At 41.4% G+C, this 24,057-nt stretch overlaps 1 protein-coding gene across 5 annotated transcripts in view; it reads left to right on the top strand.

The window, feature by feature from the left end:
• Nucleotides 1-24,057, top strand: part of GSK3B (glycogen synthase kinase 3 beta) — a 150,468-nt gene that overhangs the window by 35,143 nt on the left and 91,268 nt on the right. For all 5 annotated transcript variants that reach the window (XR_013956386.1, XR_013956387.1, XR_013956388.1 and 2 more), the window contains exon 2: nucleotides 19,374-19,567. Coding sequence is in view for 2 of the 5 variants with exons in the window: in XM_080612583.1 (XP_080468709.1) it covers nucleotides 19,374-19,567 (194 nt within the window). In the remaining 3 variants the exon portion in view is untranslated. The remainder of the gene's footprint in view (nucleotides 1-19,373; nucleotides 19,568-24,057) is intronic.

The following is a 24,057-nucleotide window of genomic DNA, read 5'->3' as shown; positions in this document are numbered from 1 at the left end:
TTAATAAGAGTTGTATTCTATGCAGCTCCTCTCTCAAGGTACGAAGAGCTTGTGTGCTCTAGGTCTGTCCTGCATTGCAATCTCATGTAGCATCAAAAGCTGTTTGCAGACCATCTTCTAAAGAACAAGAGACCAAAGCAATATTAAGGTGTATTCCCGAGGAGTACTGGCCCTGTACTGAGACATACACCTATGCTGCCCTGAAGCTTAGCTCCAGGAGGAGACAGCTCTGCCCAGCTCTGGAGAACCTGTAATAGAGCACATCTCTCATCACATTAAGATGACCTCCAGGATTGTGTCAGTCCCAGTGCTTTCAGAGCCTGCCTCTGCCCACTTCTGCTGTCCCTTTGTGGGTAGGAGCAGGAAGCAGTGAAGCAGAGCAGGTGTCTGCTTTGAGGAAAACATGGGAAGGAAATAAGCCACCGGCATCTTGAGTACTCAAGAGGCCTGGGTCAGAAAAGCAGGCTGTATAGCTGCAGCAGCAGAAGTTAGGATGAGAGTCTCACTACCTCCCTGCTTCCATGGTGTTTCCAGGGCAGAGAGGAGTACTGGTGAGAGTGCTGTATTTGCTAGTATTTGAAACCAGCCAAGTACAAATGCTTACCTTGGTCTTGTCTCTTGAGGAAACATCTGCAGCTGATATAGTGGGCAGTGATTCAGTAGTTTTGTTTTTCTGTCCCTCCTAATTCAAGATTTGCCTGGAGAGGATGTGCCTTCGTGGAGAAATAGATGTTGCCTTTTAAAGGGGTGTTTTACTCTGGGTGGAATTCCCTCGAGATGACATCAAGGAACCATAACTACGGGTGGTCATGTGGCCAGGGACAGACAGACCACTTCTAACCTGGGCTGCCTTTGCTGGCATTGAAGCTTTCAGAGATAGAGCCTGTGACAGGGAGGTGTGTAGCTGTTTCGGAAGCAAGGTATTCTTGACTCTTAAGTACCCAGAGTTAATGTATAATTGAGATAGCTAAGCTTGTCATCTTCATTTTCATTCTCCTCCATCTTGAGAGCCAAGTTCCTTACTACATCTTATTTAGCGTCTGCACTTTCATTCTTCAAAGTGAGTCTCCTTGTAAGAATACAATGGAAAATAGATCATTAAATTGTATATTAAGAAGTTTTCCTGATGTTAAGTCAGGAAATACCACATTAACGTTTTTCTCTCCAGTTTTGATTTAGAAGGTAAGAAATAGCATACTGGCTCAGGTCAGTAGTTCGTGTAGTAGTCAAATAAGTGGTCTTCTATACTGGTAGTGACATTGCTAGTTAGGACAACCATGTGAGCATGGCCACTCTGTGGCTTGCTGTCCTTCTACTGTTCTGGCATCCAGTCATCAGACTGGCAGCATTAGAGGCTAAATCCTTGTCTGTTCCCTTTAGTATCTGTTCACCATCCTGTGGTTTCAGATTCCCAGAGTTCCTTGCCAGCAATGTTGATTTTACCTACTGCCATCAGGTTTTTATAAGCTTTGAATGTATTACACCCTCCTACCCCTCGTCTTGCATCCAAATTGAAGAGCCCCAACTTCTTCATTCTTTTCCCCCAAGGCAGCTGCTCTGTCTCTTTACTCCTTTAATTGTCTCCTTTTCTTTTTTCTACCTTTTTGAATTCTCCTCTGCCCTGCTTGCATGCCATTCTTGTCTCCACATCTTGGCTCTTACGACTGTAGAGGTCCAAGTCTTTACGTAGCGGGAAGATGACTTTCTGTCGTGTGCTCAGTTCCTTCCTGATGATGTCCAACATCTAGATGGTGTTTTCAGTGAATGTGGTGCACTGAGCCAGTAATTTCTGATGACTTTGAGATTAATTTTTTCAAATAGTGAACTCCAGCTATAAATTTGTATGTTTTGTCTTAGATCTGTTTGCATTGAAGCTCAGGTACCACACTTTGCTTATTCAGTTTAGTGAGGTCCTTCCAGAATGCATAGTCACTGCCATTGCAGCTGGCTGACCTGAAAAAGCTTGGCTTTATCTGCAGGCTTGGAGAATTTCACTTCTTTCCAGGTCACTGAAGATGCTAAATAGTATGAGTCCTAGCAATGATGCCAGGCCAGCTCCACTATTGACTCTTCTCTGTAGTGGAAAGTTGACTGTTAAGTCTTACCGTTGCTTCCTAGTCCATAGCCAGCTTTCTGCCCATAAATGGACCTTTCCTCTATAACCAGGCAACTTGACTTCTTGCCATGCACTGTTAAAGATGCAGCCTGGGCTTTTTGAAAGTCCAAGTATGTGTTTTCCTTGGATCCCACTTACCTGTTTGCTTGGAGTGCCAGCAGGGCTTCTCTTTGCCAAAACCATGTTCAACTTGTCCCAGTGGGTTGGTTGTTGTGCCCCTGTATCTGCAATCTTACCGTGGATGGAGATCACATTTCCTAGGTAGCTCTTAAGATTCCCACTGGAGTATTTCTTTTCTTTTTGGAGAGCCCACCAGGCCAATTATTGAAGAACTTGAAAAAAACCTGCAAGTAATGCAAAGTTTCTTCTCCTGACCTAGTATGCACAAAACTGCAGGGTTGGATAGTGTGAAGTGAAGGCTCAATTAGAACTAGAGCAGCCCTGCAGACTTTAACTGTACTATGTTCTGTGCCATATTAGACCCAAATTGGGCACATGGTTAGTCTGTTCTGATAGTGGCAGATACCTGTGTTAAGGCTGACAAACCTCTTACCCCTTGCTGCTTTTTCTTGAGAACAGATTTATATTCACCTTCCTAATGGGAGGGCTCATTTAATTTCCTGCCTGACCCTGAGCTGTTCAGTCCCTATGCTAGCTTCTTCCACAGCTGTGCTGTGAACCCAATCAGTGAGATGATCCAGACTTGCAAGTGTAAGTCTTTTAATAAAAAACATAGCTTGGTTTCCTTCCCAGATGACTTCACTGATGTTTATAGCATAGCCACACAAACAGTTTCATCAGCATGATTTAGTGCGTGGTGAATGATGGTAGCAGGGAGAGGACTGCACTGCTGTGTGTAGGAGACTTAATCTGACTGAGCTAGCAGAGGGGAGCAACTTTCAGCTACGCCATCAACTGTATGTAAAACCTGGATGTTAGGAGTCCTAGCCAGGTTTTTCATACAAAAATACTTGGCAGTTATGGCTGCTGTGATGATTGTGATGCTACCTCCATGAAGCTCACTGCTACCGTTTTTGGTACAGTGTCATAGTTTATTTCAAATATGTAATAGGCAGCAAATGTTGACTTGTGGCCATAGGGTACAGGAATAGAATATTGAACTCCCATGGCATTGCTTTGATCTAGAAAGACCTGTGTTAGTGACAGTAATTTTTGAATCCTGATAGGAAGTATGGAAGACAGTAAATTGCTTTTCTGCTTGAAAAACCTGTATGTTACATTCAGATTGTCCCTTTTGATGCTAAAACTGAAATAATAGAAAGTAAAAGGACATGTACTTGTAAAACTGAAGCACTGAATCCATGTGCGACTGCCTACTTGCAAGAGACATTGTAGTTCTGAAGCAGAGCCATTGCATCATGTTGGAGATGGGGCTGATGGCTATAAAACCGTGAAGCTCAACCTGGCTGTTGGAAGCCATTAAGCATCTGTACATGAAACAGTTCTTGTCATAAGGGAGAATTCCTGTTAGAAGTTTTGTTTCTCATAATTGGACTGGCTTACGGTGTGGTTTTTGAAAGATGGATTGTCTGAGTTAATATTTTTGTGTGCACATGACTATATATTTTTCTCTTATATGAGCGTATTTTGCAGATGATGTTGCATTGATCTGTCCTGTGTGGCTGCTGTGGGGACTTTTATATCTGGTGGGGCAAATGGTAAGAGGATGGATTGAAATTGAAAGGAGTTCAATTTCAATGCAGACAGTTTACAGCTGTTAAACACCAGTGCATACATAATGCATGTCTTACGTTTAAAACCACCAAAGGGGTATTCTTGGGATACCTTTTATTAATTACATGAAAACCTGTCAGTGCTAACCCTGTTAGTTCTGCTGACTGAGGTTTACCTGGTGATGTTTCTTAGGCAGTGCGAAGACCTGAGATGCTTTATGGGATCATGTTCTTATCTTAGTTGTGGGTCTTTCAGTTTTAATATATCAAGGAAATAATGAACTTCTCTGTTTAAGAAATTACAGTATAATTAATGTCAGTGCTTTCTTGTTGCATGAGCAACTTTCTGCTTCCAAGTCTCAAAGTCCACTGATCCCTGTAATGACCAACAGCGTTCTCTCATCAGGATACAATTTTTAATGCTGTAATAAAATGTCCTGTCTTTCTACTCTTTAAGGCCTAATTTTGTGTAGATTCTCTAGTGATGAAGAGAACTTCTGAAGTACTTGGAGTTAAGGAGGAAGCCAAGTGTACGTACAAGTGTTGGCACAAGTATGATGCCTCCTATACACTTCATCTGATTCTGACTTTCTGAGGAATAATTCTGCTGCCTTGGCAAATCAGCTAAGAGTAAAGGTAGATGGAGATGCATCTTTGTGATAGGTGGGGATCAGTCATTAAATTAAAAGGCCTCTGAGTAATGTCAGTATTGCCTTAATATTTGCTGTTGGAAAGGGGATGAGTTTGAGTTTAAAGTTTACCAACCATCTAATTTTGAGGAACTCACACATTAACCTCCTCTGATGATGAGCAGTGTATATAAAAATACCTAAAGGCTTTTCTTTGTTCTTTCATTTGTGATGGAGGCAGCATGCATTACTTCCAGTAGTTCATATTTGCCCTATCAGACTTTTTGGTTGTAACAAACTGAAAAGGGCTTGGTTTAAAAAGTAGATTGTATTTTCAGCTCATCTTATAAGTGTTTTGAAAAATGGGCCACACAAATTCAAAATTGTGTACCAACTTAGTTACATTTCAGTGTTTCAAAGAAAATACTGGGAAAAGAGCTATTTCTCCTTCATTGCACACTGAATTGTAGTGCTGTTTGATTTGTCAAGAATCTAAAGTGATATGAGATGTTTTCTTCTATGCAAGTATAAAGGAAAACAGAATTCCGGGTTCATTCCTTTGCAGATAAAGGACGGTTACTGATTTGGTTGTTAGAGAAGCATGTTTATTCAGAAGAATGTTTTTACTGAAGGAAGAATAAAGGAGGCACTGGAATGGGTTGCCCGGGGAAGTTGTGAGTGCTCCATCCCTGGCAGTGTTCAAGGCCAGGCTGGACAGAGCCTTGGGTGCCATGGTTTAGTGAGAGGTATCCCTGCCCATGGCAGGGGGGTTGGAACTGGATGATCTTAAGGGCCTTTCCAGCCCTAACTATTCTGTGATTCTATATATATTTTAGAATGACTTTAGATAAACAGAAACAGGAGCAAAGTTTTCTGCTTTCTTGTTTTTTGCCATAGGTTTTTAAGATAATGAGCCTCATCTTGCCTTTACCAAAATCCTTCTATGGTAAGTTTGATTTATGCGTTCATACAGTGCCAGGCTGCTAGTGAGTGGCTGCTACTGCGGCAAATAACTTTGATTCAACACTTCCCATCTCCACCAAAATGCAAGCATTCAAGCATTCCGTATGCTCTTTTCCAGGAATTACTTTCTTCTCACCTATGAGTCAACAGTACTTGATATTTATTTTATGTTACTGTGATCTTCTCCTGTTCCCAAACTCATGCTACGTGTTTCTGATCTTATTTAGTCTGCTTAAAGGTGTCAGTCAATTTTACATTATATTTGCTTCCATCCAGTCCCAAGGTGAAAGATGAGTTTCTTAACAGGGTGAAGTGTAATCCTGCATAGTAAAAAGTGCCTGGGTGCTGCCTAATATGCACATGCCTTAGCTATCCTGGACTTCAAACAGAGTTGTCACTGCTTGCTACTGTAGATGTTGAGATAAAATTTCATCTTTCTAATAGGTGGCCCTGACACTAATATGCTTTTGAGATGTCACTTCTTAGGTCTGCAGAGAAGGGGTTGATTGGTTTATTGTTTGTAATATCTTCAGATCTTGGGCTGGGCTTGCAAAGGCAGAAAGAAAAATCCGGAAGTACTGCCTTTGGCTTGGGAACTTCCCAATCCACCCATAGTTGGGGCTGGGAGAGTGTGCTGGGATAGCTGTCCCTTCAAGCTTGTCCTGTTTCATACTCTCCCTTAAACACTTCCTGTTGGCTGCTGTAAGAGAACGGAAAACGGGATGGATGAACCTGTGCTTTCTCTCTTACATGCTTCCTTTATCTCGATAGATACCATATTTGAGTATCTTTCTTCTATCTGAGCCTTTCTAATAAAGGAATCATATTCTTCAAAATGCGTTGTTTGTTAGTTACTGTCTTCTGAACCAGGTAAATAAACCCTTTTCTGCAGAAGAACATTAGACTGCTCCTCTGTCTACTCTCCTCTGAGAAAGATGTCTATTCTTCAGTCACATTATTATTATTATTCTGTAGTCACAGCAGCAGTAGATAAATAATAGGCTCCGTTACCCCCTTCTAGAAATTCTAATCTTCTACATGTACACACAGTCTTGGCTTCATAATGCCTGGTTTATCTTGCTTGAGGTTCCTAGGATGAGAACATACGCAGGAAGAGAAGGAATAGGCAGCAATGTTAAGACCTTGATCTGTTTTCTTTTCTCTCAAAGACTGTCAAAACTTCTAATTAAGAAAATCGCTGCACTGCTAGCAAGAAGGCCTCAGGTGCTTTCAAAACCTACACAGATTGGGAACAGCAGGCCTTGAAAAGCCTCATTTTGTGGATGGAATCATCGAATCATAGAACAGTTAGGGTTGGAAAAGACCTTAAAATCATCCAGTTCCAACCCCCCTGCCATGGGCAGGGACACCTCACACTAAACCATGTCACCCAAGGCTTTGTCCAACCTGGCCTTGAACACTGCCAGGGATGGAGCATTCACAGCCTCCCTGGGCAACCCATTCCAGTGCCTCACCACCGTAACAGGAAAGAATTTCTTCCTCATAGCCAATCTAAACTTCCCCTGTTAGTATACAACTTTTGCAGACATTGAAGTGTTTAATGTCTCGAAATTTACTCTTGTGTTTTTAGGCTTATGATCTACCTAGTAGTGTTAGTGATACTAGCTAGTATCATTTTCTGCTTTGTCATATCTTCAGAAGTGACACTGTCTGGCATGGAAACAGGCAGAATTTGGGAAAGGTCTGGTTTTGCTAGTTATTTTTGGGTTTGTTTGTATAATTGAGAGGAAGTTTCGCTAAGGCAGTGCTGCCCTCCTCTCCCTGTTTCCAGATACCTGTCTCTATTTTAGGATTTCAAGCTCCAGCAGTCTTCCTTAACAAACAATTACAGGAACAGTTTTGAGGATTTCAGCTCTGTACCTAGAGGTTGTCCCTGAAAGCCTCAGCCTGCTCATGTGCTGGCAGAAGGGAATTAGATTCCCAGATATCTGGGCTCATTCTTACAAGGAGAAATATTCCTTTTGTTCGTGTTTTTTCTTTGTGGAGAAAACTAATTCCCATTGTGTAGGATTTAGCTTTAGTAAGGTCCGTATATTGCAATAAAATATTTGGAAACATCTTCTGTAGTTTGAATTACATTATTGTCCTTTTACTGGGGAAGGGAGTCTTATTGAAGTAGGTGTATTGTTCTGAGAGAGGAAAAAATAAACTCTATTGTATAGGTTTAAGAAGCCCTAGAAGAAAATAATACTTTCTCCTGACCAAAATATGGATTTTAAGGCAAGATAGTTACTGTGCATAAAAAAAGTGCCCATGCTGGTGTAATGTAACACTTTATTTTATTTATTAATTCTCCCTCCCCAGTTGAAGTATTACTCAGTTGTTTGACAGCCTGAGCTTGTGTTTTGCTTGGAGAAAGTAGTGGATGTGGTGCTGGGTGTTATCACTTCCGTTTGCCCAAGGCTATGGTTTGACTACTTCAGCCTGCCCTTGATGCAAGCTGTCACCATGAGGAATGTCTCTGGACTTTCTGCCTACTTCCATCTACTTCCTCTCCCATCTGGAGCACTCATGTTGCTGTGGGGTGGATCAGGGCAGGGAGTTTTGTTTTCTGTTCCTCCAGAAGCAGTTCTGATCCAGCTCGCCCTCTGATAGCAGCTGTTTAATACCTAGTACCAGTGCAAAGCCATGTCAGGACACAAGGAGAGATGGGAGGACTAGCATTGCCCTTCTGAAGGTGGCCTCTGCAGGCTGCACCTCCACCACGGAGCTGAGTCAAAAGGTGTGGATTTGGGAGTATAGGCAGTAAGGAATACACTTGGTCTCCGTTCTTCCCCTTGTCAGATCTAACAAACAGCTGCCTGTCCTCAGGATGAGTCGGTTCAGCTTGCTAACTTGGGGCTTGATTTATGCTGGAGATGGATCAGTTTGTCAGATCAGTAAGCTAAACTGACTCATCCTCAGGCTACAAGATTGCCAAATTTACCATTGCAGGAGTGTGAAGGTGGGAAACAAGACCATCATTTTTGGCAGAAGCCCCACTTTGATGAGATTTGTATAATATGAAAATGAGCTGTAGTCTCTCTTGTTTAAAGATGTCCAACATGCAGTTCTCTTGCTCTTCTTGCTCTACTATTTTTATTCTTTTAAAAATAAATTAAAAATCAGGACTTGGCCAGTGGTGAAAAGCTTTATACATCTAGCTTTAAAAATGCTGCCTCATCTGTAATAAGAGCTCCTTCACCAAGATAGGTATTCCTGCCATGGGAAGTATCTGCATTGCACTGTCGGCATGCCTGCAGTTTCTTAATGTTAATTGAGAGAACACTCTCCTTGAATTCAAAACCATCTCTAACCTAAACTGACTTGTTCCGTTTCTGTGCAGTTCTGTGTCATCATCTCAAGCAGTAACTTGGGGTGGACGCAGAGGATGTGTAGTGTCTTTAAGCTGGTCTGTGTTCTGCAGCATGAATTGAACACGCAAGGACAACTTGATTTTGCCCTCTGTAGAAATGATTGTAATGCCCATTTTACTCTTAGAATGGTGTTGAACCACAGGACATGATTCATCATAGGCATTCAGATTAAGCTGCTGCTCACTCTTTGGCTTTTTCCCACCTAAGGTGGATGTTGGTTCTGAACAGCTGGCGATTTTCTTACTCCTTCTACAATGTTAGAAAATAGGCATCAAATGAATACCTGATCCTAACCAGCTTCATCTGTCTTACTCTTTGGATTTTGGATGCTGTATCCAATTCCAGGCAATGTTTCTCACTCATTCCACTCCGTCCAATTCACTTTCTAGGTTGGACTGTGGGTCTGAGATGCTGTTTCCTGGTCCATACTCTGTTTCTGTCCTGTCTTCAGTACAATTGGAGAGTAATAAAACATATCAAGTCCTAGTAGGACAGAAACTAATTGTGGGGAAGACAGAAAGGAGAAATTGGAAAGCAAAAAGAGTCTTACGATGTCCTGGAGAGGAGAAAAATGTATTGGAACCCAGGGCTCTGGCTGGGGGGAGAGCTTGATCCTTTGTTCCCCCAGGGAAACTCTGCAGGTGTTTCAAGTGGGTGTTACTGTTCATTGCACCTAGGTTTTCAGGGCCACATATGTTACTTACAAATGTAGAACTTGCTATTTTTTTAGGCAAAAAATTGAAGGTTTGGGGGTGCAGCATTGCAACAAGGATCGGAAGCGGTGGCAGATATCCTTAGCAGTGTAATAGAAGGGACCCTGCCAAAGAGAGTCCAGCAGATATGGAGCTACATGCTTCTTGCCCTGCTCCTTCCTCTGCAGTTTCATGGGCTGGCAGGGGTTGCAGAGGCCACAGAGAACTACCCAGAGGCTGCTGGCCTGCACTGCCTGCAGTGGTGGTGACAGCAAGTGCTGCATATGCGCATGCTTCAACCTCATTTGGGGGCTCACTCTGTCCAGTGTTAATCTGATAATAGTCCTGCTCCAAATTCTCTTCGCTCCTTGAATCTCTGCTCATTTCCGCTTCTCTCTGCTTTTTCTCTCTTTAGTATGGTTCTGATGTTGTTCTTGGGGTTTGGGGTTGGGATATTGTGGGGTTTTTCCTCCTGTCTCTGCTCTTCCGTACCTTCACCTTTTTTTCTTTCTTTTTTTAGCCTATTTGCTTTTAGGTCTTTTCTTTTTCCGTTCCTTCCTTCCTTCCATCTCAAATAACTGGCACTCATCTGAAACAACTGCCCATTACAGTGCTTCCTCTGTGGGCTGTGCTGTCTCCAAGCCTAGGTCTCTGTCTGTCTGCTCTTGAGGCTGGGCTGCAGGCCTGCCTGGCAGGAGCTGTCTCTTATTCCTGGTGCTGTGCCTAGCACTGTGGGGTCCTATTCACATTTGGTACTTAAACACTGTAATAAACACGATTGAAAGATTTATTATTTAAACCCTTTAAAGTGCAAGAATGGAGACTCCCTCTCAGACATACTAAGACGTTCTTAAGTTGTGCAAGTGTGTGGTAGGGAGGGTCTTGGCAGCTTGCAGCTACCGCGGATGGCTATTCTATGGGTTATGCTTAATGGTATGGGCTTGTGCATTGGAAACCTCTTAGTGAATGCTGAGAGAATGAAAAGTTAAAAAACCAGTGACAATCTGTTCTCAGCAATCAGAGAGGTACTTGGCGAGGCAATGTATGTACATGTAATTAGATTCAGAAACTATAACAAATGCAGTTAAAACTGAGCCGGGGAGGTCTCCAGCAAGTAGAAAGCCTTTTGCTTAAGTGGTTTACAAGAAACTACTGTAGTGAAAGGTTTACAGGTCATATCAGATGTTTTGATGGGAAGATTGTAGGCCTTCTAGGAATTACCCAGATGCGCTCTTTAACATTTGTTAGTCCTCAAGGCAAGGGAGGTTTAGAGTCTCTGACAGTGCTCTGAAAGGAGGCATGTCAATAGGTGCCCAGTGATGGGCCTTGCTAGAAGACGCTGATCGACTTGTTGAGGGTCAGCTGTTGAATGGCACGAACAAGTGGGTAAATACGATCTGTTTGCAACTTGGGGTTCTCCGGTGCCCTGTCAGGGCTCAGTTACAGGGGTTTTATAAGTTATTACATGTCAGCTGAACTGCTGTAGTCGTCTCTGGCAAATGTTTGCTAAATCATGGTCCCTGACAATGTAAGAGGAGGAGCAACTAAAAAAAACTTCAGATAAGAAATCCCAGTACAGTATAGCTGATTTTCTCAGTCAGAAATGACCTCAGAGCTATATAGTGAAGGCAGATACTGTTGAGGCTACAGTCTCTTCCTAAAGTGATGTTGTCATACTGTTTCTGCTCACTCCCTATCTGTCCTTGTCTCCTGTGCTGCTTATAATCTATAAGCTCTTTGAGGGCAGGAATGACCTGACCTAAGATTATAAAAAACAAATGCTGTTTTGCTTGCTTCAGTAGTCGCTTCCTAATCTGTGGAATCATCTTATCTAAATTTAAAATTAATTTATATATCTAAATAACTTACGTGGGGTGGGTTCGTCTGCATGTGGGTGAGGAGAGAGGAGAACAGAAAGAGAGCCTACTAAAAATAACCTGTTAAGGAGCATGAGACTGCTTATGAAACCCCACTGGCAGCCAGTGTTTAGATTACCTTAATTGTATGTTTCTGCCATTTTTTTTTCCAAAGCAGAAATTAAAAGTAAAGCATTCCGGTGGATAGTTTTTGTAGTCACAGGAAAAATTTCCTCTAATGCTGCTCCCTAAGGTAATAGGGCAGGGTTTTCCCTCCCCACCTTGGTGTTAATGGCAGCTTGAGAAGGCTCTTTTGTGTGGAAATGTACCGTCTTGGTCTATCTTTCCCATGACAGATGGACTACTCTAAGCAAGCTATGTGTTACTGAGGGAGATGGTTGATACAAGCCCTAGATGTGCCTCAGAAAGGTGTAGGCACCACCTTATGCAGTGTTAGAAAGGAAGGCTTTAGTAAGATGAGTCTTTTCTTCAGATGCTATGAGTAAACATCCCTTGTGGATTCAGATGCTTGGTTTGTAAGTCAGTGGGATGGTAACCTGCTGGGATTCTGTGGTGGCCAATTCAAGCAACTGGCTGGTGGAATCTCATCTGCCACCACTGGATCCAGGGGAGGTCATCTGATGGCCAATGTGATAGGCATCCAGGCTAGATCAAAAGGGCTCTTCCCAACCTTTTTCCTTGGGTATTTTTGTTTTGCTTTTATGCTGGGGTAGGCTATCACAACTGTCAGTGTTGTGCGGTGCTTGCTTTGGCTTCCTTAGTTAAGATCTAAAAACATGTAGAAGGTAATGCCTTGGAGCTTCATGTGACCTTGTAGTGGACGTTTTAACAAGCCTACTGTGTGAATGTTCTGCAACCTGCTAAGTACCTTGTTCATTTTCTAAAGGCTTCTTTATAGTATTTAGTTTCAACCTTTCAAAGAGAGTGTACTGAATGCCCTCTCCAAAAAATTATGATTACCTCTAAAGGACACGTAAAGCTCTGATGCCACTTGGAATAACTGAACTGAGATGCCGTAAGTTGAGATGCTGTTCCTTTAGTTAAATTTTAGGGGCTTTATCCCAACAGATAAATAATAGGGAAGGAAAAAGCCACTGCATCTTGATGCAATTTTACATGTTTGTTATATCAAATATAGACATATGGGACATGCCATTACCTGTCACACTTTGCTGGAAATAGATTTCCTTTCTTCTTCCTTGTGACATACTGACCTCAAAAAGGCATGAAGACACAGGTCAATTGAGTTACACACTATTTTATTCTTTATAACAAAAGTTTTGTTGCCTTTCTGGCCTGTTACTCCTTATTCTGTAGTGATGGTATAGTTTGTTTTACCAGACTGGAATCAGTCACTGCTATTTGTTTCCTATTTACTCCATTTTCCAGTTGTCTCCAGCATAAACTCCTTAGTACTTAGGATTTTGAATTTGTATTGCCGTTTAAGAAGCTGTTGAGCAAAATGTAGAGGTCCCCAAATTTTGGGGGGGTTACAGATTTTGCCTCCTGGAAAACGCCTCCCGCCTTTTACCTTGATGGTCTTTGGCTTGGCCGTTGTTGCTGAAATTTGTCCTGATTTATTTGTCTCCGTCTTGAACTGGAGTGAATTGATGCATAAATAACCACGCCTATCATTTGATCATTACCAATAAAGGCAATGAATGACTGCTTCACCTTTTCATCATTTATCGCTTTGTTTTTGTTTAAATTGGATGCAGATTTTGACTGTTGTGCAAAGCAGTGTAGTTGGTTTTGAGCTATGACACCACCGCATTAGTGCTGGGTAGGAAAAAATGATTTATGTAAGTATTGAACGTCTTCTGACCTTCTTAAGACCCAAAGTTGCATGTCCATCCAGTGCAGGCTTTCTTATTTCAAGCCTAGCAGTTGCAGTTCAGATGTATTGTATGCGTTAGAAAAGATTCCCATCTAAAATAAAAATGTGTGTTGCAAAAATAACCTCAACTTTCAGAGGCTCTGTAGAAAAAATAATTTCTTTATTAATTTTGTCCACCCACATTCTGTCCCAAACTGCTGCAGTTTCTACTTGTAGTAATTATGGGCAGTATCTTTCCCACCTGCAGATCAGAGCCCTCTCTGAAATGGCTGTTCCTGAAACGGGTAGCTTTTAGATGTAATCCTCTAGTTTTCTGTCTTTGACTTAAATTGTCTGAGCTCTTAAAGTCTCACTCAAAGTAATGCATTTTTTCTGACCTTATAATGTCTGTGGCTTCTTTCTGAATCTCTGGTGTTTTGAATCATCACTCCTGAATTTTAGCTATCAGGAATGAGTGCATTATTCCAGTAGCTGTTACATGATGCCAGATAGGAAAGATTTCTTTTTTCTCCTGTTTTTCTTGTTGTTGGTTTTTTGTTTGGCTTGGGGTGGGGTTTTTCTGCATTTTTGGTTGGTTAGTTGGATTTTGTTTTCTGGCTGATGTTCCCCTGCTTATACATGTAAGGATTGCTTTAGATCTCAGTAGCAGTGTTGTGCTTAGACACTTAACGTCCGTGCCAGGTTGTTTCGCAAGCCAGAGTTGATGACTCCACTCTTTGGATGGCTTTACTTGGTTTGGCTGTATGGCCTGTCACCTTAGGTCCTGAATCCTTCTGCTTAATTTGTGCCTGGGTTAAGAAGGAAGGCCAGCTGCTTCTTCACTGATCTCTGCCCTGTGCAGAACTCTTAAGTCTTTTATGGAAGAGCTTCATAACCCATCCCTGGCAGTGTTCAAGGCCAGATAGGATGGGGCTTGGAGCAGCCTGCTCTAGTGGAAGGAGTCCCTGCCCGTGGCAGAGGGTTGGTCCTGGAGGAGCTTTAAGGTCCCTTCCAACCCAAACTGTTCTGTGATTCATAGCGATTCTTTCACGTTTGTTTATACAAGCAGTAAGCATGAGACCAAAAGCTAATGCCAGTGGGGCCTCCTACTGTATTTTATTAGGTCATAGTTATCTTGAGACTTACGGACTAGAGTATCATATAATCTGATGAATAATCATTTGTACATGTTTTTTCATTAATTTAGGATGTGATAGCAAGTCAGAAACCCTATAGAAGTCACAGTGCTTTTGCATCAGTACTTTTTGCCTCTTTTTGACATGAACCTGTAACAATCCAACCTGTAGAAACCACCTTACTCTGTTATTCATTATCAAAGTAGCTGGTATAGTAATTAGTCTGAAATTGTCGTCAAACTTACAGGGTCATGTGGATCATTCTGTCTGCCTTTGTTTCTCTGAGTGTTCTGATTCCTTTCAGAAATCAGTATCGCTTCCCAGGCATTTTAGCTAGCTCTTCCAAAATCCTCAGATACAAACTGTGAGATTCTTCTGATCTTAAATATCATCTGATGGATACTCTTTTATTTTGAGGTATTCAGTTTCAGTCAAGAAGTCAGCCGACATTTCCTGTCTTAAACAAGTGTGTGTGTGTGTGTATATTTAGTGAATACTTCTCTGGGTGATGACTGGCACACTCACAGGGTTTTGTTTAATGTTTGCTCCAAACTGTTCCTGAAATTTCATGGACTCCTTTTGCTTGGGGTAAATGTAAAACCAAACCGCACTGTATTTTTTGTTAGACTCCTTTCTTAGATTCCCTGAGTTTTTCTGGTTTGATCCTTGAATACTCATTTCCATCTTGAACTGTCTCCCGTTAGGTAACACTCACGCAGTTCACTGATGAAGAAAGGAAGTCGTCTAGTGAAACTGCTCATAAATATCACTTTCGGACCTTCTCCCCTGTAGGGGCTCCTAATTATTAGCTTTTTGTGAAATTAACCTTTTAGAAGTGTAGTAGGCCAAAATAATCAGAAAAGTGTCATCTAGCGCTGTGACTTTTGCTGACAGCGTGCCTCAGGCACGTTGCTCACATTGAAGACTCTCAGAGCAGCTGATAACCTCCTCCTTCCTTCACATGCCATGAACAGATATCTAAGAAGCCAAGTGTTTTATTTCATAGCCTAATCAGATGGTCGGCATCAGATCCCAGCAGATAACTTTTCTTGTGCTTTCTATTGAGAGATTTGTTTCACAAAGTATTCAGATCTTTTGACCTTCTCGATTGTCAATGACTGAAAAAAGCCAGTGCAGTTCTGATAGACTCCCATCCCCGTCTGGTCACTTGTTTCTCTATAGATAGTTGCGTCAGCTGCTGGTTGTGATCTATTCAAATTGGCAGGGGCTAGATCCAGCAGTGTAAGGTTTCTGCGGAAATGACTTGTTGATTGCATTGAGCATTGAGCAAATTAACATGAAAGAGTGTGGAGAAGCCTTAGACTTGGGAAAGGGAGAAGTGCTCAATGTTAACACAATACTGAGCCATATCTTAATAAGGAGGAGACACTAATAATTATAACAGATCAGTGAAGATACTTGAACTGGGTGGAGACCTCAGACATTGTAGAGAGTGTGTTGTAGATTTAGAAGTTCGAAGCAACCTAAGTAACATCTAATGGAGGACCTGTGTGCATGCCAGTGAGAAGTTTAGCAATTGGAGGAGGGAAGTAAGAGTAGATGGGTAAAGCCAGTAGAAAGAGGAAAAGGAGTTTGTAGGTGGCACAGAGGACAGATTGCACGTGAAGTAGGAAGAAAGCAGCTGTAAACATCCTAATAATTCATTGTTTCTTCAGCTTCAAAACATACAGAAGAAAAGGAAGAGGGTGTGTATGTACTTAAAAGAAAAGCGAGTCATAGACCTCTGACTATATGTGCATTGATGTGCAGTTGTACCGCTTGGTCAGAAGCTAAACAGTTGAAGGGATGTAGGGCAGACATAATCTTGGACTTTTTCCAGGCCTATTCAATAGAAAGCGTGGGGTGCGTTCTGATCAATAGCAAAGGATGTCTTTCATGGTCTCTGAGGGCTGAAGAGAATTTCATTTCCTGACAGCTAGTTTAGGCGCTGGCAAAAAGTATACGTGCAGTGCACTTGTCAGATGGTCTGCTTTGAGCTAGTGTAGTAATCTGCAGCTGGTGGGGTACTGATGAGATAAAATGCTTGTCCAGTAGCAGAATCCCTTGTCTCACCTGGGTAAACACCTACCAGCATTTTTTCTGAGCTTTGTGCCTGTTTTTGCCAAACCGTACAAATATTTCATTAAAATAATACTGCTCCATATTAATTCTGGTTTAATTTCTGAATTGTATAAATAAAATCCAACTTAATATGTTCAATTTCTTTCTGTGTACAACGATGCATTAGACTCAGCTTGAAAGGGTTAGCGGCCATTGGCATTAGGTAAAATGATGACCTGAGCCATTCTGAAGTTATACCAAGATACTGGAAAATAGAGTTAGAACTTGCGCTGATGCTGTAATAAACTGTAGTCTTGTAAGTGGAGTATGTGCTTTTCTTCCCACAAACTGATGAGTATTCTCTGCTTTCAAACCACTGACGTTACCTAATGCTCATGATTTGTCCCATACAATCATCATGTGCTAAAGGTGGAAAGTGAGCTAGGAAAGATCAGAGCATTTGGGAATTAAAATGTCTGGATTTTGTTTTCAGTTGCACATCAGACTTCTACAATAACCTTGTCATCAAAACCCATCCTTGAATAGCACACCATGGATGTTAAACATCAACATTGTGTGGGGAAATGCTTTAAGGATTTGCATGAAAAGTACGAAGCATCCTACAGAGTGATAGCTATTTTTTTTTACTTGTGCTACTGTCCTGGATGTTGCAGAGGTGGTTTGCTTTGATGAGGGTTGTAGAGGCACGTAAATCTGGTTTTTGTTACAATAAAGCTAGGTCATACTGCCCCAGAAAACAGCAGCTTCTGGACAAATACTAGTGACCTTCTGATGTGAGCTGTGCCGTAAGAGCTGTTCAGTATTTTGGTGTTTGGTTCTTCCTTCCTTCCTTGTTTTTTCAATTTAATGTTCTAGTTCTATTGTAGGCCTGCAACTGAGTGTCGAGGGTATTGTGTGTTTGACAATATCTATGTATCCGCTGGGGACACTACGTGTGACAGTCCGAAACAGTGAAAGGGATGAGACATAACTGCCTAGGCTTCTCATTAAGACTTGCTCTGTGGTATAATGCTTCTTGGTGTTTGCTTTTAGGAATCTCAATGTGGACTGCAGGTTGCTGGAAAAGGATGTTTCTTATCTATATGTCATGCTGAGGTTAAATCCGGTATTTCTCAGAGCTTACTTTAGTGTTAGTGAACTCCACTTTATGCTGTTTGTCTGGCAAGTCATCTCTTAATGTCCAGGCAGTAAAAACTGAAATAACCCTTCTGAACGGTATATGGTCTTCTGAACAGTACATACATCTGTGTTAGTGCACCAAGTGGCAGAACAGGCTTGGGGCCACTGGATGCTGCTGTGATACAAGTACATATTATTTATGTACTTCAGAGAGCAGCGAGATATTTTCAAGATCGAAGCTGTCAAAGGTGCAAGGTGGATTTAACCCTTGCAGTCCCTCATGTTCAACTATCCTGTAATGGAGTATAACTGAAACTCTAACAGGCTTATTTTTGGAAAGGTTGGAGTCCTTATGGCATCTTTTGTGAAGCCATTGTTTATTGAAACAAGGGCACTGGGAGAAACATCTGGGAGGCTTAATGCTCTGTAATGTTCAAAATAATTCTTGGTGTAGTTACAGAATCATAGAATAGTTAAGGTTGGAAAGGACCTTAAGATCATCCAGTTCCAACCCCCTGCCATGGGTAGGGATGCCTCACGCTAGACCATGACGCCCAAGGAGCTGTGCAAGCTGGCCTTGAACTCTGCAGGGATGGGAGCGTTCACTGCTTCTCTGGGCAACCCATTCCAGTGCCTCACCACCCTCACAGTAAAGAATTTCTTCCTCATAGCCAATCTAAACTTCCCCTGTTTAAGTTTTAACCCGTTACCCCTTGTCCTGTTGCTACAGTCCCTAATGAAGAGTCCCTCTCCAGCAAACTTGTAGGCCCCCTTCAGGCACTGGAAGCTCTGAGATCTCCAAGCAGCCTTCTCCAGGCTAAACAGCCCCAACTTTCTCAGCCTGTCTGACGTGGCCTGAAATTCAGGGTTTGCTAAAGGAATTGCAGCTCTGAAGAGTGTCCTTAGAGCAGATCCCTTGAGCCCAAGTACTTCAGATCTCAACCAGGGATTGCCAGGGACATTATTTTCATCCCTAAAATTGCTATAGTTGTGATGTTATTGGGAAAGCGGGGACCAAACCTCACTAACAGTGATGGTGATACTCTGGCCCTGTGAGCACTTGAGTGAAGTCTGTAGATTTTGAGTGATGGCTGTGGAACAGCAGAAAGTTTTTTTTCTTGCGGCCGTACTGGGTTCTGTAACTTGAACCATCATAACTGAAGGGCAATAAATGACTAATGTATGCCTGCAAAATGTCTATAGCTTTGGTCCTATTGCAGACAAAATCAGACCTTGAACAAGGGGAAGCAGAGTTGGTGATAGCAGTAGTGCTAAGAGGGGGTTACAGCGGCTTTGTCTTTTGATGGGAAAGCGCTCTTGTGGTTGGCAGTGGACTGCTCAAACCCACAGCCACTGCATCTTCACCAAAGCACATTCACCTGTGCAGTATCCACCATGATCTTGCATCCCGAGTGCATGTCGCTGCATTCTGGTTCATGTTGAGATGCAAGCTAAGTACGTGTCATCATCATCCTTCTTCCCCTTCGTCTCCCCACCCCAGTGCATGCCTTCCTTTACAAAGAAGGAGAGCGGAGCAAGACTGCGCCTTGTGATATAGCCTAGATTTCACTTCAGGTCCGCACAGGAAGCTTTGACACAGGTTTTGTTTCCTAATACAGGCAAGCTGAAGCTTTACGTGTATGTGGGTTTGCAATAAACTGTGTCAGTGCTTGGGTTTTCTTGCTAAATATATGCCTGTATAAGGCTGATTTCTTCAGTTACAGGAAAATACAGGGAAGAGCTTCATTTTGGTAATACAGACAACACTGTGTTTTATACCACTTACGTTAATCAGATGTAGAAATGTAAGTACTTGTTGTTCATCTTGTTTGTGCTTGTATTTTGATTATTTGTGTATCTCTTGCTTCCCAGGAGACAAAGATGGCAGCAAAGTGACTACAGTAGTGGCAACTCCTGGACAAGGTCCGGACCGACCACAAGAAGTTAGTTACACAGACACCAAGGTTATCGGAAATGGATCTTTTGGTGTTGTGTATCAAGCCAAACTCTGTGATTCGGGAGAGCTTGTGGCCATTAAGAAAGTCCTGCAGGATAAAAGATTTAAGGTGAGCCTATGCATAAGTTCATAATGTTTTTATCAATGTTATCTCATTTTCTGTGTCTTTGATGGCGGTGTTTTTATTTTTAATTTTACTTTTTAATTTATTTTCATGGAGCTCATAAATGCAGGTAAAAAATTCAAGAACTAAAGATTAATTAGGTTGTTTATGATAAAGGGATATAGTTTAACTTGAAAATGAGTGAGTCACTGATTGTTATGCCGATTATTTGGAGTAGTGCAAAACAGGAAGCTAAACATCCTGATCTGATGTGCAGTTTCGAGGTTGTACACTAGATTTTTCAGACAACAAGCAATGGAAACAAAAGGAAGGCTTGTCTTATGCTTACTTCTTTCTAGCATAGACTCTTCTCCGGTCATTAGTAATGAAGCTGCTGGAAGAAACAGAAGCCTTTGGGCTTGTTCTTGCACATACAGGTGGAAGACTCTGTTTGACTAAATCGGGAAGTCCTCAGACCAAGCAAGAGGATAACAAATACTGAGCTCAGGGCAGTTTGGACTGAGGGCAAGTTACTTCCCTTCGTTACCTCATTTATAAACGTGATCTGTTGTGGTGGTTTTACTAGATCTGACTTCTTCCTTCTGAACAAGTAGCCCTCCAGAAAACTGTATTTTTTATCTGATGGTGTTTAAACCAAATAAAAGTCAAGGACCATCAGCAACCTCACCACTGCTGTTAGTCTTGTACTTGGTACTTGGTGTGCTTGACTGCTTCCCTTGTAGTTAGGTGGCCTGCAGCTGAACTTGTGCAAGCAGTGAATGATACCGAAAGTACTGGGTTTAGTGTCTGAAATCAGTGGTGTGGGTTTCGGGATCTGAAGGCCACAGCCTTCACGACTATAGAAGTATAAAGATAATTAATAGAGAAAGTGCCACAGATAATCTTCTTGGCATGGTCTTGATACAAAAACTTCTGAGCTTAGAAATAAGAAGTTGAAACATGTTTAAGAAAAATCAGTGATTTTAAACTCCTTTTTTGCAATTTGATACTTAGGTTTTTAGAATTTAGAAATGCTGAAGGCTGTTAGATTACATTTTATAATCTCCTCAGTTCTCTCCATTTTTCCCTAAGACTTCAAGCACAGCTAGCTTTACTGCTTATATTTTAAACTCACGTCCTGTTTCGGGAGCAAAACCATTCTTTTGAAGTGTTTCGAAGGAACTGGTATATGCCTTTTCCTGAGTCTTGAAATGAATGCGCTCATCACCACAGGCATATCGCAGATGCATTAGATGAAGAATGAAAGAGGAAAGATACGTTTAAATGAATCTAATCATACAGCATTATTTAACTTCTAATTGAAAAAGGTGTGTAAAGTTCTTACATTGTTCTTGCATCTGAGTTATTTCTGGACTGTATTATGTGTGGAAAGCAATTAGTACCGGAGAAACATGCAATGTGATGTAAGAGTGGGTTATTTTAGAAGAATGGAAGAGGCAGTGGCATAACAGAAGCTTTAAAATTAGCCATGCTTTAAAGACCATTTTGATCTCTTCTCATTGTACCTTTTTAAGGGGAGAGGCAAGGACATTTCCCTTAGCATGTCACGCTTGGTTGATGTCGGCTAGTGCATTGGACCAAAATCTTTGATATCTTTAGTCTCATGAATGAGGTGTGTGGGGTGTCAAAATGAAAACTTGGTTGAACATTTTAGTTTCTGCCCATCAGATACTAATAGTTTGTGACATCTCATTTTTTACTGTTTTTTTTTTTCCCCCCAGTAAATCTGTATTGGGCATCTACAACAAAATGTAGGGCAGTAGTTGTGGCAGTAGGGCAATTTTTGTGGCAGTAGTTGATTCAGAGGCATTTGGTTATGTCTTTATTTTGGAGAGTGATTTCAAAAAAACATGGTATCTTGGAATATTAGCCCTCTTTTTGTTTAAGGAAAAATACTAAACTAAAAAGCTAAATAGGGAGTTTCCAGTTTGGACTCTGAACTAGTTGCCTATGTATGATGATATAAGTTGAAAATTTCCAGTAACTGGATGGAGGCTTTTATAGCCCTAAACTAGGTGGAATTAGTGGCAAGTGCACATGTAGATTAAAGATAGCATTAATTTAATACTTTTAAATATTAATATAAAATACTTTTTCTAAATTCATAATTTGCACAGATGTGCAGAAGTACCCAAGTTACGCATTTTGGTTTTATGGTCTTATCTCAAACTTGTATCCCAACTGCGCGATATCCTCTGCCTTTGCTCTCAGCTCCTTAGTTTTTGACGTCATTCATCAGTTTAGTCCTGCCTTTCTTTTCACATTCTGATCTGGAAGTGTATGTTCTGTTGGCAGAAAGTGTAAATTCCTCCAGGCTGAATGAAAGTCTCTGCCTGGATAGATTTGGAAGAGACGTGTCTTACATCAGGAATAGCATACAATTACTTCAGGGTATGCTACTCATTGGTTGTAAATGCTCGATGCAGGCATACTATGCCAGTTAAAGGGGGAACTCTGATGTCTCTTAGCTGTACATTTTGATTGCAGCATAGGAGTGGACCAGTTCTTCTGCTCACAGAGCAGCTGTGGTGTACAGCTCAGCTGGGTTGTTGTCACCCCAGCATGGCTGTGTTAAGTCTGGACCCAAGTCCTGGTGAGTGAAGTTCCTTAAGAAATCTGCCACTTAACCTCTCAAAATGTACATCCCTGCTTTGGCAATGATGAGGAGAACCCTCGTGTAGACAGCCAAGGATGGCAGATAGCTTGTTTGGTTTAAATCAAGGTTATCAACCTCTGGGGGGAGAGAGAGGGAGCACTTTAGAAATACCTGTCTTCACTGTGGTCCCAGTGATGGGGAAGCAAGAAGAGGAAAGTAATGCATGGAGTTGCTTCCTGAGCTGTAGATCATCAACAGAACATTCAACTGTATACTTCAAGCTGATGCTTGACGGATTTATCTTAGCACATACAGTATAATTCTTCTGTGATTTAGGTCTTAAAAATAATAATAAAAAAGCTTTTAAAAAAGCCAGCAGGGAGTCTTGAAACTGCAAGAGCATGATTCAGAGGCTGCAGGAAGACCCAAGAGAGTGTAACTTGCAGGCTCCTTCTGCATTTTGTGAATGTGAAGGAGTTTATTGTAAACACGTGGAAAATGCATGGCAGTTGCCAATTTTTAGATCTCTGACAGGAAGTCGAGATACTTTAGTCTAGGTTTAAAACTAGCTTGAAAGCTGGAATTGCCAGAGGAAGGTTGTCTTTGTTTTCCTTTTCCATTACTATGACAGGTTTCTCGGCACTGAAGTGGAAGCAGTATTGGACTATGTCAGAATGAAGTGACTGTAAAATCTTTGCGAAAGGGTTGAATGTTACCGTTTCTGTGATGGTAAAGATAGTCTGCAATGCTCCTACTTGTTTCTACTCCTTTGTTGCAGTTTAGTGGCTCTTCAGCTTGGCAGTGCAGTTCCTGCATGGCTGGTTTTAAACAGGGTCTCTGAAGTGTTCTGGGGTTTAAGCGAGTATTGTCTAGAGTTCAGTGTAACCTAGAGCAGTAGTGTTGGAACACTAGAGATAGAGACAAATGGCTGAGGGGGGTAAATAAACTAAACTATAGACTTCTTAATTTTGGTCTGTGGTTCTCCTGCCTCCATTAAACTAGATCTCAATATTAAGTGTGAAGAGTTTAAATAATGTGGTTTTGGAAGCGTACAGGATACATAAGTGAGTAGCTCACAAACTACATGCTGTTTGTTGTTCATCCATTGGACCATTGAATTTTTCTCCAGTCAGTATGGACCATTGTACTTTCTTTGGGCTTTTATTTTCTGTTTGGTTTTTGGTTCTTTTTTTTTTCAGTTCAAAGTTTTAGCAAGGATAGGAGAGAGATGTTTCTCTTTGTAAAAAGGTGTAAGACAGCTCTTCACAAGCTTTTGGGGCCAAAATCCATTCAAATGGCAGAATTCCCTAAAGGCTCTGTCCCAGCTTTCACAGATGTTTGCCATTTCTGCATCCTGTAAGAATAGGTCCTCATGCAAAGCATTAATAAAGATAGCTGCAGTTAAATTCCTGATTTATAAGATTTCAATTATTTTCATCCACGTCTGTCAGCCTAATTGTGATACTTGAAAAGAAAACACTGGTAGCATAGATTTTCTTTTACTGCTTTTGTTGGCATGTTCTTTGGGTTATTCTTCAGAGTAAGAGTCAGTCTTGTTGCTATCTAATTCTAGAACAAGAAATAATAAGCAAGCAGGTATGTTAGCATCAATAGAAAATCTTAGTCTAGTTTTTGTTATTTCTGTCATTCTTAAGAAATCCCATTGCAATGAATGTGTGAATTTCTAGAAAAATGTCTCAGCTCACTGGGAATAAATACGTAAATCCTTCGTATCTGAATTGCAGTACTCGAGGTTTCTGCTTTAGCACTAGAATAGAAATGAAGAAGAGAATTCATCTAAATGATGAAGAGTTCTTCATAATCCTGCATCTTTTCAGACAACCTAGAGCGGGCATTGACGTTTCTTGTTAATGGCTCA

This window comes from Psittacula echo (genome assembly GCF_963264785.1).
Source record: "Psittacula echo genome assembly, chromosome: 3".
Lineage (NCBI taxonomy): Eukaryota > Metazoa > Chordata > Aves > Psittaciformes > Psittacidae > Psittacula > Psittacula echo.
Note: the sequence above shows the minus strand (reverse complement) of the source record. Positions and strands in the feature narration are given on the sequence as shown.